This window comes from Paralichthys olivaceus, chromosome 15 (assembly GCF_024713975.1).
Source record: "Paralichthys olivaceus isolate ysfri-2021 chromosome 15, ASM2471397v2, whole genome shotgun sequence".
Lineage (NCBI taxonomy): Eukaryota > Metazoa > Chordata > Actinopteri > Pleuronectiformes > Paralichthyidae > Paralichthys > Paralichthys olivaceus.
In genome coordinates this window covers 1,923,907-1,941,352 of record NC_091107.1, presented here as the reverse complement: position 1 = coordinate 1,941,352, position 17,446 = coordinate 1,923,907, and the positions used below count along the sequence as shown (strand labels likewise).

General features: G+C 42.6%; 1 protein-coding gene across 1 annotated transcript in view; it reads right to left on the bottom strand.

The window, feature by feature from the left end:
* LOC109644562 (glycerophosphodiester phosphodiesterase domain-containing protein 5-like) overlaps positions 1-16,576 on the bottom strand; it is a 328,959-nt gene extending 312,383 nt beyond the window's left edge. Inside the window, exons 1-15 of the mRNA XM_069539989.1 lie at positions 16,227-16,576; positions 14,675-14,893; positions 14,010-14,113; positions 13,228-13,321; positions 12,682-12,741; positions 12,185-12,283; positions 11,980-12,073; positions 11,606-11,751; positions 10,447-10,529; positions 10,174-10,324; positions 9,784-10,008; positions 9,247-9,404; positions 9,021-9,168; positions 8,777-8,859; positions 8,599-8,678 (exon numbers count right to left, since the gene is read on the bottom strand). Of these exons, the coding sequence (XP_069396090.1) occupies positions 8,599-8,678; positions 8,777-8,859; positions 9,021-9,168; positions 9,247-9,404; positions 9,784-10,008; positions 10,174-10,324; positions 10,447-10,529; positions 11,606-11,751; positions 11,980-12,073; positions 12,185-12,283; positions 12,682-12,741; positions 13,228-13,321; positions 14,010-14,113; positions 14,675-14,848 (1,699 nt within the window). The 5' untranslated portion in view covers positions 14,849-14,893; positions 16,227-16,576. The remainder of the gene's footprint in view (positions 1-8,598; positions 8,679-8,776; positions 8,860-9,020; positions 9,169-9,246; positions 9,405-9,783; positions 10,009-10,173; positions 10,325-10,446; positions 10,530-11,605; positions 11,752-11,979; positions 12,074-12,184; positions 12,284-12,681; positions 12,742-13,227; positions 13,322-14,009; positions 14,114-14,674; positions 14,894-16,226) is intronic.
* Between the last annotated feature and the right edge of the window lie 870 nt (positions 16,577-17,446).

The window sequence follows — 17,446 nt, the reverse complement described above, 5'->3', positions numbered from 1 at the left end:
GAGATGGAACCAACTTCCAGTCTCTACGACATTCAGAAAAAAAGTTATTGAAGAATATCTTGATCTCCAATAGGTTTTCATCCCTAACCCTAACCCTAATCACAACCCAAAATGCAAACACTAATCACAACCCTAACCCTAACCCTTCCGAAGGTCGTAGAAGCTTTGGGGTGGTACCAATGGATCGGGCATAGCCACATTAGTTGAGATGGAACCAACTTCCAAGTCTCTATGACCTTCAGCAAAAAAGTTATTGAAGAATATCTTGATCTCCAATGGGGTTTCATCCCTAACCCTAATCACAACCCTAACCCTAACCCTAACCCTAATCACAACCCTAACCCTAACCCTAATTGCAACCCTAACCCATATTCACCATAGGGTGAATAACTCCGCGCTGCTTGCTCGAAATGTGCTGAAATTCGGTGTGGTTGTGTGGCAGGCTACCCTTTATGAATCATGAAATGCCCAAGTCTCTAGGACTTTCGGAAAAAAAGTTATTTCAAAATATCTTGTAATTTTTTTTTTAGATTTGGTGGTTTCACCATTTCCGAAGGTCGTAGAAGCTCGGGGGTGGTACCAATGGATCGGGCATAGCCACATTAGTGGAGATGGAACCAACTTCCAAGTCTCTATGACCTTCAGCAAAAAAGTTATTGAAGAATATCTTGATCTCCAATGGGGCTTCATCCCTAACCCTAATCACAACCCTAACCCTAACCCTAATCACAACCCTAACCCTAACCCTAATTGCAACCCTAACCCATATTCACCATAGGGTGAATAACTCCGCGCTGCTTGCTCGAAATGTGCTGAAATTCGGTGTGGTTGTGTGGCAGGCTACCCTTTATGAATCATGAAATGCCCAAGTCTCTAGGACTTTCGGAAAAAAAGTTATTTCAAAATATCTTGTAATTTTTTTTTTAGATTTGGTGGTTTCACCATTTCCGAAGGTCGTAGAAGCTCGGGGGTGGTACCAATGGATCGGGCATAGCCACATTAGTGGAGATGGAACCAACTTCCAGTCTCTACGACATTCAGAAAAAAAGTTATTGAAGAATATCTTGATCTCCAATAGGTTTTCATCCCTAACCCTAACCCTAATCACAACCCAAAATGCAAACACTAATCACAACCCTAACCCTAACCCTTCCGAAGGTCGTAGAAGCTTTGGGGTGGTACCAATGGATCGGGCATAGCCACATTAGTTGAGATGGAACCAACTTCCAAGTCTCTATGACCTTCAGCAAAAAAGTTATTGAAGAATATCTTGATCTCCAATGGGGTTTCATCCCTAACCCTAATCACAACCCTAACCCTAACCCTAATCACAACCCTAACCCTAACCCTAATTGCAACCCTAACCCATATTCACCATAGGGTGAATAACTCCGCGCTGCTTGCTCGAAATGTGCTGAAATTCGGTGTGGTTGTGTGGCAGGCTACCCTTTATGAATCATGAAATGCCCAAGTCTCTAGGACTTTCGGTAAAAAAGTTATTTCAAAATATCTTGTAATTTTTTTTTTAGATTTGGTGGTTTCACCATTTCCGAAGGTCGTAGAAGCTCGGGGGTGGTACCAATGGATCGGGCATAGCCACATTAGTGGAGATGGAACCAACTTCCAAGTCTCTATGACCTTCAGCAAAAAAGTTATTGAAGAATATCTTGATCTCCAATGGGGCTTCATCCCTAACCCTAATCACAACCCTAACCCTAACCCTAACCCTAACCCTAATCACAACCCTAACCCTAACCCTAATCACAACCCTAACCCTAACCCTAATTGCAACCCTAACCCATATTCACCATAGGGTGAATAACTCCGCGCTGCTTGCTCGAAATGTGCTGAAATTCGGTGTGGTTGTGTGGCAGGCTACCCTTTATGAATCATGAAATGCCCAAGTCTCTAGGACTTTCGGAAAAAAAGTTATTTCAAAATATCTTGTAATTTTTTTTTTAGATTTGGTGGTTTCACCATTTCCGAAGGTCGTAGAAGCTCGGGGGTGGTACCAATGGATCGGGCATAGCCACATTAGTGGAGATGGAACCAACTTCCAAGTCTCTATGACCTTCAGCAAAAAAGTTATTGAAGAATATCTTGATCTCCAATGGGGCTTCATCCCTAACCCTAATCACAACCCTAACCCTAACCCTAATCACAACCCTAACCCTAACCCTAATTGCAACCCTAACCCATATTCACCATAGGGTGAATAACTCCGCGCTGCTTGCTCGAAATGTGCTGAAATTCGGTGTGGTTGTGTGGCAGGCTACCCTTTATGAATCATGAAATGCCCAAGTCTCTAGGACTTTCGGAAAAAAAGTTATTTCAAAATATCTTGTAATTTTTTTTTTAGATTTGGTGGTTTCACCATTTCCGAAGGTCGTAGAAGCTCGGGGGTGGTACCAATGGATCGGGCATAGCCACATTAGTGGAGATGGAACCAACTTCCAGTCTCTACGACATTCAGAAAAAAAGTTATTGAAGAATATCTTGATCTCCAATAGGTTTTCATCCCTAACCCTAACCCTAATCACAACCCAAAATGCAAACACTAATCACAACCCTAACCCTAACCCTTCCGAAGGTCGTAGAAGCTTTGGGGTGGTACCAATGGATCGGGCATAGCCACATTAGTTGAGATGGAACCAACTTCCAAGTCTCTATGACCTTCAGCAAAAAAGTTATTGAAGAATATCTTGATCTCCAATGGGGTTTCATCCCTAACCCTAATCACAACCCTAACCCTAACCCTAATCACAACCCTAACCCTAACCCTAATTGCAACCCTAACCCATATTCACCATAGGGTGAATAACTCCGCGCTGCTTGCTCGAAATGTGCTGAAATTCGGTGTGGTTGTGTGGCAGGCTACCCTTTATGAATCATGAAATGCCCAAGTCTCTAGGACTTTCGGTAAAAAAGTTATTTCAAAATATCTTGTAATTTTTTTTTTAGATTTGGTGGTTTCACCATTTCCGAAGGTCGTAGAAGCTCGGGGGTGGTACCAATGGATCGGGCATAGCCACATTAGTGGAGATGGAACCAACTTCCAAGTCTCTATGACCTTCAGCAAAAAAGTTATTGAAGAATATCTTGATCTCCAATGGGGCTTCATCCCTAACCCTAATCACAACCCTAACCCTAACCCTAACCCTAACCCTAATCACAACCCTAACCCTAACCCTAATCACAACCCTAACCCTAACCCTAATTGCAACCCTAACCCATATTCACCATAGGGTGAATAACTCCGCGCTGCTTGCTCGAAATGTGCTGAAATTCGGTGTGGTTGTGTGGCAGGCTACCCTTTATGAATCATGAAATGCCCAAGTCTCTAGGACTTTCGGAAAAAAAGTTATTTCAAAATATCTTGTAATTTTTTTTTTAGATTTGGTGGTTTCACCATTTCCGAAGGTCGTAGAAGCTCGGGGGTGGTACCAATGGATCGGGCATAGCCACATTAGTGGAGATGGAACCAACTTCCAGTCTCTACGACATTCAGAAAAAAAGTTATTGAAGAATATCTTGATCTCCAATAGGTTTTCATCCCTAACCCTAACCCTAATCACAACCCAAAATGCAAACACTAATCACAACCCTAACCCTAACCCTTCCGAAGGTCGTAGAAGCTTTGGGGTGGTACCAATGGATCGGGCATAGCCACATTAGTTGAGATGGAACCAACTTCCAAGTCTCTATGACCTTCAGCAAAAAAGTTATTGAAGAATATCTTGATCTCCAATGGGGTTTCATCCCTAACCCTAATCACAACCCTAACCCTAACCCTAATCACAACCCTAACCCTAACCCTAATTGCAACCCTAACCCATATTCACCATAGGGTGAATAACTCCGCGCTGCTTGCTCGAAATGTGCTGAAATTCGGTGTGGTTGTGTGGCAGGCTACCCTTTATGAATCATGAAATGCCCAAGTCTCTAGGACTTTCGGAAAAAAAGTTATTTCAAAATATCTTGTAATTTTTTTTTTAGATTTGGTGGTTTCACCATTTCCGAAGGTCGTAGAAGCTCGGGGGTGGTACCAATGGATCGGGCATAGCCACATTAGTGGAGATGGAACCAACTTCCAAGTCTCTACGACATTCAGAAAAAAAGTAATTGAAGAATATCTTGATCTCCAATAGGTTTTCATCCCTAACCCTAACCCTAATCACAACCCAAAAAGCAAACACTAATCACAACCCTAACCCTAACCCATCCGAAGGTCGTAGAAGCTTGGGGGTGGTACCAATGGATCGGGCATAGCCACATTAGTGGAGATGGAATCAACTTCCAAGTCTCTATGACCTTCAGCAAAAAAGTTATTGAAGAATATCTTGATCTCCAATGGGGCTTCATCCCTAACCCTAATCACAACCCTAACCCTAACCCTAACCCTAATCACAACCCTAACCCTAACCCTAATTGCAACCCTAACCCATATTCACCATAGGGTGAATAACTCCGCGCTGCTTGCTCGAAATGTGCTGAAATTCGGTGTGGTTGTGTGGCAGGCTACCCTTTATGAATCATGAAATGCCCAAGTCTCTAGGACTTTCGGAGAAAAAGTTATTTCAAAATATCTAGTAATTTTTTTTTTAGATTTGGTGGTTTCACCATTTCCGAAGGTCGTAGAAGCTCGGGGGTGGTACCAATGGATCGGGCATAGCCACATTAGTGGAGATGGAACCAACTTCCAAGTCTCTACGACATTCAGAAAAAAAGTTATTGAAGAATATCTTGATCTCCAATAGGTTTTCATCCCTAACCCTAACCCTAATCACAACCCAAAAAGCAAACACTAATCACAACCCTAACCCTAACCCTTCCGAAGGTCGTAGAAGCTTGGGGGTGGTACCAATGGATCGGGCATAGCCACATTAGTGGAGATGGAACCAACTTCCAAGTCTCTATGACCTTCAGCAAAAAAGTTATTGAAGAATATCTTGATCTCCAATGGGGTTTCATCCCTAACCCTAATCACAACCCTAACCCTAACCCTAATTGCAACCCTAACCCATATTCACCATAGGGTGAATAACTCCGCGCTGCTTGCTCGAAATGTGCTGAAATTCGGTGTGGTTGTGTGGCAGGCTACCCTTTATGAATCATGAAATGCCCAAGTCTCTAGGACTTTCGGAAAAAAAGTTATTTCAAAATATCTTGTAATTTTTTTTTTAGATTTGGTGGTTTCACCATTTCCGAAGGTCGTAGAAGCTCGGGGGTGGTACCAATGGATCGGGCATAGCCACATTAGTGGAGATGGAACCAACTTCCAAGTCTCTACGACATTCAGAAAAAAAGTAATTGAAGAATATCTTGATCTCCAATAGGTTTTCATCCCTAACCCTAACCCTAATCACAACCCAAAAAGCAAACACTAATCACAACCCTAACCCTAACCCATCCGAAGGTCGTAGAAGCTTGGGGGTGGTACCAATGGATCGGGCATAGCCACATTAGTGGAGATGGAATCAACTTCCAAGTCTCTATGACCTTCAGCAAAAAAGTTATTGAAGAATATCTTGATCTCCAATGGGGCTTCATCCCTAACCCTAATCACAACCCTAACCCTAACCCTAACCCTAATCACAACCCTAACCCTAACCCTAATTGCAACCCTAACCCATATTCACCATAGGGTGAATAACTCCGCGCTGCTTGCTCGAAATGTGCTGAAATTCGGTGTGGTTGTGTGGCAGGCTACCCTTTATGAATCATGAAATGCCCAAGTCTCTAGGACTTTCGGAAAAAAAGTTATTTCAAAATATCTAGTAATTTTTTTTTTAGATTTGGTGGTTTCACCATTTCCGAAGGTCGTAGAAGCTCGGGGGTGGTACCAATGGATCGGGCATAGCCACATTAGTGGAGATGGAACCAACTTCCAAGTCTCTACGACATTCAGAAAAAAAGTTATTGAAGAATATCTTGATCTCCAATAGGTTTTCATCCCTAACCCTAACCCTAATCACAACCCAAAATGCAAACACTAATCACAACCCTAACCCTAACCCTTCCGAAGGTCGTAGAAGCTTGGGGGTGGTACCAATGGATCGGGCATAGCCACATTAGTGGAGATGGAACCAACTTCCAAGTCTCTATGACCTTCAGCAAAAAAGTTATTGAAGAATATCTTGATCTCCAATGGGGTTTCATCCCTAACCCTAATCACAACCCTAACCCTAACCCTAATCACAACCCTAACCCTAACCCTAATTGCAACCCTAACCCATATTCACCATAGGGTGAATAACTCCGCGCTGCTTGCTCGAAATGTGCTGAAATTCGGTGTGGTTGTGTGGCAGGCTACCCTTTATGAATCATGAAATGCCCAAGTCTCTAGGACTTTCGGAAAAAAAGTTATTTCAAAATATCTTGTAATTTTTTTTTTAGATTTGGTGGTTTCACCATTTCCGAAGGTCGTAGAAGCTCGGGGGTGTTACCAATGGATCGGGCATAGCCACATTAGTGGAGATGGAACCAACTTCCAAGTCTCTACGACATTCAGAAAAAAAGTTATTGAAGAATATCTTGATCTCCAATGGGGTTTCATCCCTAACCCTAATCACAACCCTAACCCTAACCCTAACCCTAACCCTAATCACAACCCTAACCCTAACCCTAATCACAACCCTAACCCTAACCCTAATTGCAACCCTAACCCATATTCACCATAGGGTGAATAACTCCGCGCTGCTTGCTCGAAATGTGCTGAAATTCGGTGTGGTTGTGTGGCAGGCTACCCTTTATGAATCATGAAATGCCCAAGTCTCTAGGACTTTCGGAAAAAAAGTTATTTCAAAATATCTAGTAATTTTTTTTTTAGATTTGGTGGTTTCACCATTTCCGAAGGTCGTAGAAGCTCGGGGGTGGTACCAATGGATCGGGCATAGCCACATTAGTGGAGATGGAACCAACTTCCAAGTCTCTACGACATTCAGAAAAAAAGTTATTGAAGAATATCTTGATCTCCAATAGGTTTTCATCCCTAACCCTAACCCTAATCACAACCCAAAAAGCAAACACTAATCACAACCCTAACCCTAACCCTTCCGAAGGTCGTAGAAGCTTGGGGGTGGTACCAATGGATCGGGCATAGCCACATTAGTGGAGATGGAACCAACTTCCAAGTCTCTATGACCTTCAGCAAAAAAGTTATTGAAGAATATCTTGATCTCCAATGGGGTTTCATCCCTAACCCTAATCACAACCCTAACCCTAACCCTAATCACAACCCTAACCCTAACCCTAATTGCAACCCTAACCCATATTCACCATAGGGTGAATAACTCCGCGCTGCTTGCTCAAAATGTGCTGAAATTCGGTGTGGTTGTGTGGCAGGCTACCTTTTATGAATCATGAAATGCCCAAGTCTCTAGGACTTTCGGAAAAAAAGTTATTTCAAAATATCTTGTAATTTTTTTTTTAGATTTGGTGGTTTCACCATTTCCGAAGGTCGTAGAAGCTCGGGGGTGTTACCAATGGATCGGGCATAGCCACATTAGTGGAGATGGAACCAACTTCCAAGTCTCTATGACCTTCAGCAAAAAAGTTATTGAAGAATATCTTGATCTCCAATAGGTTTTCATCCCTAACCCTAACCCTAATCACAACCCAAAAAGCAAACACTAATCACAACCCTAACCCTAACCCTTCCGAAGGTCGTAGAAGCTTGGGGGTGGTACCAATGGATCGGGCATAGCCACATTAGTGGAGATGGAACCAACTTCCAAGTCTCTACGACATTCAGAAAAAAAGTTATTGAAGAATATCTTGATCTCCAATAGGTTTTCATCCCTAACCCTAACCCTTATCACAACCCAAAAAGCAAACACTAATCACACAACCCTAACCCTAACCCTTCCGAAGGTCGTAGAAGCTTGGGGGTGGTACCAATGGATCGGGCATAGCCACATTAGTGGAGATGGAACCAACTTCCAAGTCTCTATGACATTCAGAAAAAAAGTTATTGAAGAATATCTTGATCTCCAATGGGGTTTCATCCCTAACCCTAATCACAACCCTAACCCTAACCCTAACCCTAATCACAACCCTAACCCTAACCCTAATTGCAACCCTAACCCATATTCACCATAGGGTGAATAACTCCGCGCTGCTCTCTCGAAATGTGCTGAAATTCGGTGTGGTTGCGTGGCAGGCTACCCTTTATGAATAATGAAATGCCCAAGTCTCTATGACTTTCAGAAAAAAAGTTATTCCAAAATATCTTGTAATTTGTTTGTTAGATTTGGTGGTTTGACCCCTTCCAATTACCACCCTAACCCTAATTGCAACCCTAATATTAAACTTAATATTGGCTGATTTTAGAATATTTCAACTATCAATTATTTTGCTGAATATTTTTCAAATTTATAAAATGTCAAATGGGGAAACTTTCTTAGGCTGAGCTGTTACTCAAAAATATACAATTTAATCTCATTTGGTGAATTTTTGAAACAGCTTTGCTCAAATTCAGCCTAAATCCAGTCGTGCCACAAGTTCAATTCCCGGCCCTTTGCTGCATGTCTTTCCCCGTTCCCCCTATTTATCTAAACAAACAATCAGGTAGATGCTCCTTCCTTCACGGTGTCTTACCCGTCCTGAACTTGCTGTAAGTGCCTTTGTCCAGTGAGATTTTGTTGCCCGAGCAGAAAGTCAGTGTTCGTTCTCTCCACCTGAGAGCAAAATAAAAACTGAGACGGCTGACGACAGGATCAGACGTCTTAACTGAAGTCACTGCAACATCTGGAGTGTGTGTGTGTGTGAGATTCACCAGTGAAAAGTGAAGATGATGACGATCAACACTAGAGAAAGCAGATCAGAGAGAATCCACATCAGGTTATATTCACCTGGACTCTGAAAGAAGGAGAGAAACATGACAACAAACCATAAGTTCCTCATTGAACTGACGATGAAGACCATGAAGAAAGCTCAGTAAAGACCTGGTGGAAGGGCGACACTGAAGTATTTTCTTGAACCGTGTGAAACAGTGTTTGAACTGTGAGTCGTGGTCGTACCATGAGGAAGAGGGGGGAGGTCATGGTGCTGAGGAGCTGGGGGGCGTTGGTGGTGACGGAGTGGACGCCGCAGCACCATGCCAGAGAGTAGAGCCACGGCTGACTGATCACATACAGGTTGGTGGTTATGTTCACGGCGGCGTACTCACTGCACACGAGAAAGAGTGTTATGACATCTTACACAGGGCAGCATCACACACACACACACACACACACACACACACACCTGACGAGCTCGGCAGACATGGACGTGTAGTCCAGGTTCAGTTTGACCACGTTGTTACTCTGGAGCTCCTCCAGAGGGAGTCGACTTCCTGATGTCTGCTGCAGCTCAGGATCAAATTCCTGAACCACTGACCTGAGATCTGAGGGCAGCCACAGCACCTGGTGTGACACACACACACACACACACACATTATTATCTCATTACTTGCGTTCAGTAATTAAAATAAATACCTTTGGTTGCCTGATGCCTTTTGAGACTTTCCAAATAAGGAGAGCAGAACATAATGTAAATAAACTTTTTGACATTTAAATTATTACTAATTCTGCTTCGATACTTTACACAACTATAAAACTGACCTTGTTTCCAATTGAAGTTTTCAAATGAGCAGTTTTATGGATCTCTCTTTAATAGAAGTTTGGGCCTCAGGTTTTGTTTTTGTTTCTCAGCAAAACAGATTTCCTCAAAACCTCAGGGAACGATATGAGCTGAGAGAGAAACCAATCAGGGAGAGGTATTTTACACTGAAGTGTGTCTGACCTGTGAAGACTGAATGGACGACTCGTTGTGGACGACCTCCAGCGTGCGTTGGATCCAGGTGTTTCTGTACGGGTGACCTCTGGGCGGACGGTAGAGGTCGAAGATCACCAGCTTGTCTGTGCGAGCTGCCAGCTGGAGGAAGGCCTGCAGGCTGCAGACCGACTGGTTTCCTGCCCGCTGACGCTCGTCTGCTCCCAGAGAGCCGGCCGTACTGAACGGATCGAGCTAGAAGGGACGACCGTCGATACTCAATTAACACGGTGACCCGAGCCTGATCAAGCTTCATCTGCTCACTGATGAGTGTGTGGTGCTGCTGTAAACGCTGCTGTGTGAAGTACACATGATAGAAACACTGCTCTATATTGCTGCTGTGTGTTTGGTGGGACTCACAGAGAGGAACCAGGCGCCGGCGTTCAGGCTCTCCAGTTCGGCCCAGGTAAACATGGCCGCCGCCGCGTCGGTCCGGTTTGGGAAAACCTTGTTGATGTTGGTCGTCCGTCGCAGCGTGCCGTCGTGCATCAGGAAGGGGACTCCATCATAACTGCAACCATGGCAACACAACAGCTATCATCAAAGTAGAGTGTGTAGAAATACTCAGATACAAGTAAAAAAGTACTTGTATCAACATAAAGTAAAAGTACGGGTTATTTCCCACTGACGGACCTGATGGCGACGTCAGTCTCCAGACCTTTACTTCCTGCCTCCACCGCCTTCTCAAATGACATCAGGGTGTTTTCTGGAGCGAGCTGCAGTGATCGATGATCAAAAACCATCAGTACAATCAGCTTAATGTATTTTTTTAATTCCTGTGTACTTTGTAAAGTAGTTTGCGGCCTTGTTTAGATTTAGTGTAGAAATAAACTTTACTACATCCACATTAAGTTCATATCAGTTTAATTCAGGTTGTTCTTTCACTCTAAATATCTCATATGTTGTGTTTACAGAACCGTCCAAACAGTTTGGATGAGGAGGATATGAGGTCACCTCCTGTTTGAAACAGCATCAGGCACAAAGCATGTCCAGGAACATGTTTCACATATTTGTCACCGATTTACACGAGTTTTCATCTTGTGTCCAGACTTTAAATTTCCTGCTCCCTGAACGATGTTTTCAGTCAGAGGGTTTCTGTTATGGAATTTTCATAGACACAGTTTCTTGTCCTTTCTAGTGAACACTGCTGTGTTTGGGAAGTGCGAGAGCTTGGAGAAGGTCACAGCCTTCACTCCCGAGACATCACAGATATGAGACTGTGTAATCAGGCACTACTGTCTCCATAACTAGAAAATACATTTGATTGTTGAGGAACAAGCAACACCCATAGATTAAATGATCTGTTGGGGTTTAGTGTGACAGCAGGAAAGCAGACTTCAGAATATGAGAGAGCATCATGCACAAATGTTGAATGGATGAATTCTGATTTTCTCCTTGGCCAAGCTTCAATAAGTATTTCAGCATAAGACGTCAAAGGGCTCCTGAACGCTTTCTTCATTGATGAGCTGACCATTGATCAGCAGATTTTCAAAAACAGTTTCACTGCTCTGACGTCTTTATACATTTTATACAAACATTCACTTTTCTTTGAGACGGATTGTGATTTGTGAATATGGGCTATAAAAATAACATTTGATTGATTGATCTGAATAATAATTGATGAAAACAACGTAACTGTCTCATTTAAAATGTTTACATTTAAGTTTCCTGATTCTGTTCAGTGAACAACAGCAATGGAAGAACTTCAGACGAGCTGGCTGAACTCATCACTGAAGAAAAGCTCGTTAGGAAAATTACAAAATAAAGCGTAATATCTGGGGCAGCTGCTCACCATGGGGGCTCCTCTGTGGCCGATGAGGGCCGGTGCAGGGCCCAGGCTCCGCTCCGCTTTGATACAAGGAGAATACAAACCGAGCGGCACCAAGTAGAGAGCAAACAGGATGATGAGGTACACGCCGATGATCAGGCCACGTCCAACTGAAGCACAGAATACGAGCAGATTCTTTAAAACCTGCTTCGCTAACTGGCTCCAGCTTCATGTGGTGACAGGTGTAACTCATCTAACGCGAAGGACGAAAACTCAGAGCTGTAATCTTAATGTTTTCATAGATAAATAAACTCAAATAAAACAACAGTTTTGCAGTTTAGAAAGTTTTTATTAATTCAAAACCTTTAAAATTCAAAGAAGTGACACGTGCGCCTCACCTCTGCTGTTCATGCGAAAGAAATGCAAAGCTATCGGCCAAGCCAGCGCTGTCATCAGCAAGACTCCGCCCACATGTAAGTAAGGAGCCGTTACCTGGTTCAACAGAAAATCTGACGTCAGAAAACAGAGAGGGTTGCTGGGAAAAGAGAGAGAGAGAGAGAGAGAGAGAGAGAGAGAGGGAGGGAGAGAGAGAGAGAGAGTCACCTGAAAGGAAAGAAGTAACGTCGTCCACTCTTTACTCCACAGGTTGGACAGGACGGCCGTGGCTAAGACGGAGAACGTCAGACTGACGAGGATCCCGATCTGACACAAAGACGAGAGAAACTTTAACGTCTGATGTAGGAAAACAGAACAAACTCAGACGGTCGCATAACTTTAGTCTTTTAGATTCAAAGTGAAATAAAATAATGATGACGTGAAAGTGCCACGTTTCAGTTTTAATTTAAAGGTTCAGTCTGTAGAATTTAGTGACATCTAGAGGTGAAGTTGCATGTTGCAGCTGAATCCATTGGCCAATACAGCTGATGTGAAAACCTGTTTATAGTATTTGTGTTTTCTTTTCATTTAGTTATTTATAATAAAGTTTCACTTTAAAAGATCAAACCTCAGTTACTTTAATTCTTAACTCAATCATTTATTCTGTCTGTGAATTTAAAGTGAATATATGTTTTATTCATTCATCAGTGGGACAGAGCAGTTACCTTGTGACTCCAGTGTAAATACAGTTTCTGTCTCTCTGACAGCAAACACACAGCGAGCAGCTGGAACACAAACAAGACGACATCAGCCTGAACAGTGGCGACGTGATTAACTGAGATAAACCTGGTTTAACTTCACTCCTCACTGACTTTATGAAAAGAGAGAAAGACTCTGAGGCCTCATCTCTGGTTCTCACACACAAACTTATTCTGACCTTTTTATTCAAGGATCTTCTTCAGGTGAGAGATTCATTCATGATTTTATAACATTTGAATAAATAAGTCATTTGGGAAAAATAAAACAATTACATGTAAGTGACAGGATCAATTTCTCCTCCAAGAAATGCAAAAATTTAAGAGAAACCTACTGGACAGTAAAATCTATAAATTAAGAAAATACTGAGTCTTTAATGAATTGACATTTAAATAGATAATTATTTATTTTATCACTTCAGAAAATAGATTTTAATACAAAAAATGTTTAAATACTTTTAATACATTTAAAACAAACTGGATGAAACTAAAAAACAAAAGTCTTTAGTGTCTCACCATGAGCACAGTGACGTAGGTAAAGAAACCTGCGGCGATGACCAGCAGCACCACAGACCAGGGGAACCAGAAGCCCAAGTTCCCAAAGTTAAACCTGCACAGTGACGTCACATACATGGTTTACACACATGCACATGTTAAACACACAGAGAGAGAGAGAGTGAAGATAAACGCCTCCTCACTGTGCAGAGAAACAGAGAATGAATCTATAAAATCTATTAATGACTAATTCTACAGTTTAAGAAACGTTTTGACTCAGCGATGATCAGGTGGCGACTGCCCACGGCCCTCGAGACCTGATGATGATGATGATGAGAATTAAATTTCACCCCTGTCCATGGATCTATTATCAGCAGGAATACGCAAAAAACCACAAGACTGATTTCCACCAAACTGTGAGGATGTGGGCAGAATTCATTAATGTCATAATAATACACACTTCTTAATCATCCACTGGTTGTTTTATGACTCTGCTTCCTTTTTTCTATCATATTTCCACTATAAGAACTGGAACAATATTGTGTAGGATTGTTTGGCCGCTGCGGAAGCAATGCACACGACTGACAGACATTCTATTTCACATGTTCTGCTTATATGTTGTATATTCCTGGACTGAGGAGTTGAATGAAATGACCAAACAGAGACGTCAGGTCAATTTCCAGCATAGAAAACACAACATGGTGGGATTCGTGGAGAGTTTATAGTTTATCGACTCCGGGAGCAAGTAATCACTCTTGTAATCTACGATTTGTTCACTTGAGTGCAGACGGGACTCGACCCACCAATCAAAATCATCGTAGTCGTTCTTCGCGTATCCCCAGAAGTAGAGAAACACCAGCGTTAAGCAGAAAGCAGCCACCAGCAGAGCGAAGCTGACTCCTTCCAGCTGTCGACCACACAAACAGAACACTTTTATCACAAAGATCATAAATACATAGAGTGTACCAACACCCCCCCCTCCTCATTTGAATGCCTCGTTTCCATGGAGATGAAGATTTGACCATTGACCTGGAGGCAGAGGGATTAAACTCAACTGGCTCAGCTGTGAAATAAACGTCAGAACCACGAGGCCTCGCTGTTCGTGTGGTTTACCAGTGAAATGAAGTGATGTGGGATCCATAAAACATTTTGAATTCATTACTTGATGGTTAAACTGGTGGAATTATGCTGAACTACAACAACTGCAGAAAATAAATCAATAAAACTATGGGACATGTCATCGTCCTCCTCTCTAATAGGAATCATTACATTTTAGCTTTTTTTCTCTTATAAAGATCCAATAGATCTGTTTATTTATTCATCTCATTATTACTGATGAGAATTGTTCTGAATGAAAATGGTTTCATGACACCGACAACAAAAATGATTATTTATTATTTTCCTGAAAATGTTTTTCTGATTTTGATGCTTGATGGTTTTGCAGCAGGTTTGTTGGACGTTGTCTGACCTTGTTGCAGCAGCAGTTTCCGGGCTGAGTGCAGCTCCTCTCGTAGCGTCTCCACCTGCAGCCGTACAAACCGGCCAGACACGACACCAAAGGCCGGTGTTCGTAACGCCGCAGCAGTTTGGCCCGGAGGCCGTTCGGCCGGCCGAGCTGCAGCCGGGACAACGTGGACGTCATGTCTCATACACACGTGGACTCACTCTCCATCCTGCTCGCAAACACCTGAGACACACAAACAACAGAAATAACTTTCTACTTCTGTTGTCTGATGCCGTCTCCTCTTCCTGCGTCCAAAGGTCTCATTTGATCCGGACTGACACCGCCTCCTTTGGTCGGACTCAACTCTGCTGTTGTTGCTCTGGACTCTGCTCTGAGGAGCCTTTCACACCTGAACTTTTGGTTCCGACTAAAACGAAAAGTCTGAAGGTCTGAACTGAATAAGGTCGGAGTGAAAGCGTCCTGACTCACGATTGAATGAGTTTGCAGGATATCGACATAGTGGCTTCATCACTTCATCACTAACTCCAGGTTTGAATCCAGGATGTTTTGGCTTAACTTCTGGTCAGTGGGAGGAAGTGGAGGCGTGTCGTCCATCTTTATTTACGGTCAATGCCGTGGATACATTACATGCATGCAGAGGCTTTAAAACATGAAACTGTCCATCTGCAGGAAATCTGTCATAACTTGATGCAACTGCTGAGACAACTGTTTTCATAGAGACTATTGTTTCAGTGCTTTTGTTATTTCAAATGATCGGGTTCTTTCTCCGCTCCGTGTTCCCAGAGAACAAGAGTTTCACGTGAGCTCAGGCCACAGTTCTCTCACAGTTATCTACTGAGTGTGATTTAGTCCACTGACATAAGGTGAATGAGGTCAAAGCACAAATCACAGATAAGAACCTGGGTTCTAACAGGAAGTGAACTTCGACTATTGACTAGTTGCAGTTTTAACATCTGTTGATTGAAAGTGATCGTTAGCACTGATTTGAAACCACATTGAATCTCTAACCATGTGAGGCTTCAGATCTCTATCAGGCAAAACAGTTTATTTTTATAAATCACTTCTAAGACTTGATTTCATTGTAATGACATCATCTTCACTATTGGTTTGTTTGTTACATTTTATTTTGCATTATCTGTTTATTACAGAGGACTTCGTTCATTTGTGTTGCGTGTAAAGAAAGTTATAATCATAATAATTAGTAGTAGCAGTAGATTGTCAGTGTTTGTATTTGGTGGCACATGTTGTACATGAACAGAAATAATCAATACAATAATAATGTGTGTATGAATAAAGCAAAAATACTGAAAAGCAAACAACGACACAAACACACACCTGTAAAGGTCAATGTCAGTCTCGCTCATCGGCGTCAACAGAACCGGACTCAATGTTTACTTTCTGTCATTTTACAGGTTTAATCCCAATACACATGATCTTCAGACGTTTCCAGTATTTCAGTAAAAATCCTCTGCAGATCCGGTTACGTCATTCATTCCTCTCTTGTTTATGCGCCGAATTAGAGACTGTGACCTTGTAATTCATGAAAACATCTTACCTCGTGTACAGTGGACTCCGGCTTCGTCAGCGACTGAGATGATTTGTAAAATGGAGATCTTCACAAGGGAGTGTGGTGAACGCCGACGCGCGCAGGCAGGCAGAGAACGGGACATGTCACGGAGACCTGCTTCGTGCAGCTGATGGTCATCGACGCCGCAGCAGCGTCACCGTCTCCGGAGATTGTTCTGACATCAACACGTTGTCATGCCCCCTCCAGGTCCGCTCTGCCTCCCGGGGATCAGCGGGAGGAGAAGCCGCAGAGCGTGGATCCTCTCCGGCTACAGCCTGGGAGCGAGTGGCCTCCTGTGGATGGAACCACATGAAATGAGGAAATAAAACACTTCGCCTTTAAAAACGACAGCAGCTCTTTTTTTTTAAAGCAGGAACCCAACACTGTTGTGTAACATGAAGTGACCCAGAGACAAGAAGCTGCTCCAATAAGCTGGTTTTGTGTTTGTTATCAGGACATCACATACAAACACACACAATCACTTTCCACAGTGAGTCTCTGAACTCAAATAATATATAATATATAATATAATATATAATAATATAACACAAAACACACCTGTTATAAACTCAGGTCTCTTAAAGGTTGAGTGTGTAGCATTTAGTGACATCTAGTGGTGAAGTTGCATGTTGCTAACCTGACCCTCCTCTATAAAAAATCTAAAGGGTTTGTCCAGTCTGAGCTCCTGTTAAAAACATGGCTGCCTCCGAGGAGAAGAGGAGCCGCTCCAGGTGTTAACATGAAGTATTTAAATCTAAAGAAAACCACAATTTGAACAATTTAGATGAAACACGAGTGAAAACATCAGTAGGATTATTTTATATTCAACATCAGACATATTGCTATTTAAAAAATATCACGCATTTTCTTTTCAAACATATTCAGAAGATGTATTTGATGAAATGATTTAGTTGAATGCTAATGTTAGCTGTTGAGCTAATGAGCCATCAGATGTGTCGTGTGTGCCTCCTGATTTTATCCGTCATCGTGTTCTCAGTTTCTGAGCAGTGAAATAAAAACAGTGTGTCAGTGATTTTGTTGAACCTGGACCTTCAGAGGAACACGGCCGCCGTGTGAACGTGGTCTATAAAACTCACGTGGACTCTTCATCGTTCCCACTCAGTCACGTCTTTATGAGGAATTCACAGTCTCCAGTTCACCTGCATGTGTTTGGGACTGTGGGAGGAAACCGGAGGAGCAAACCTCAG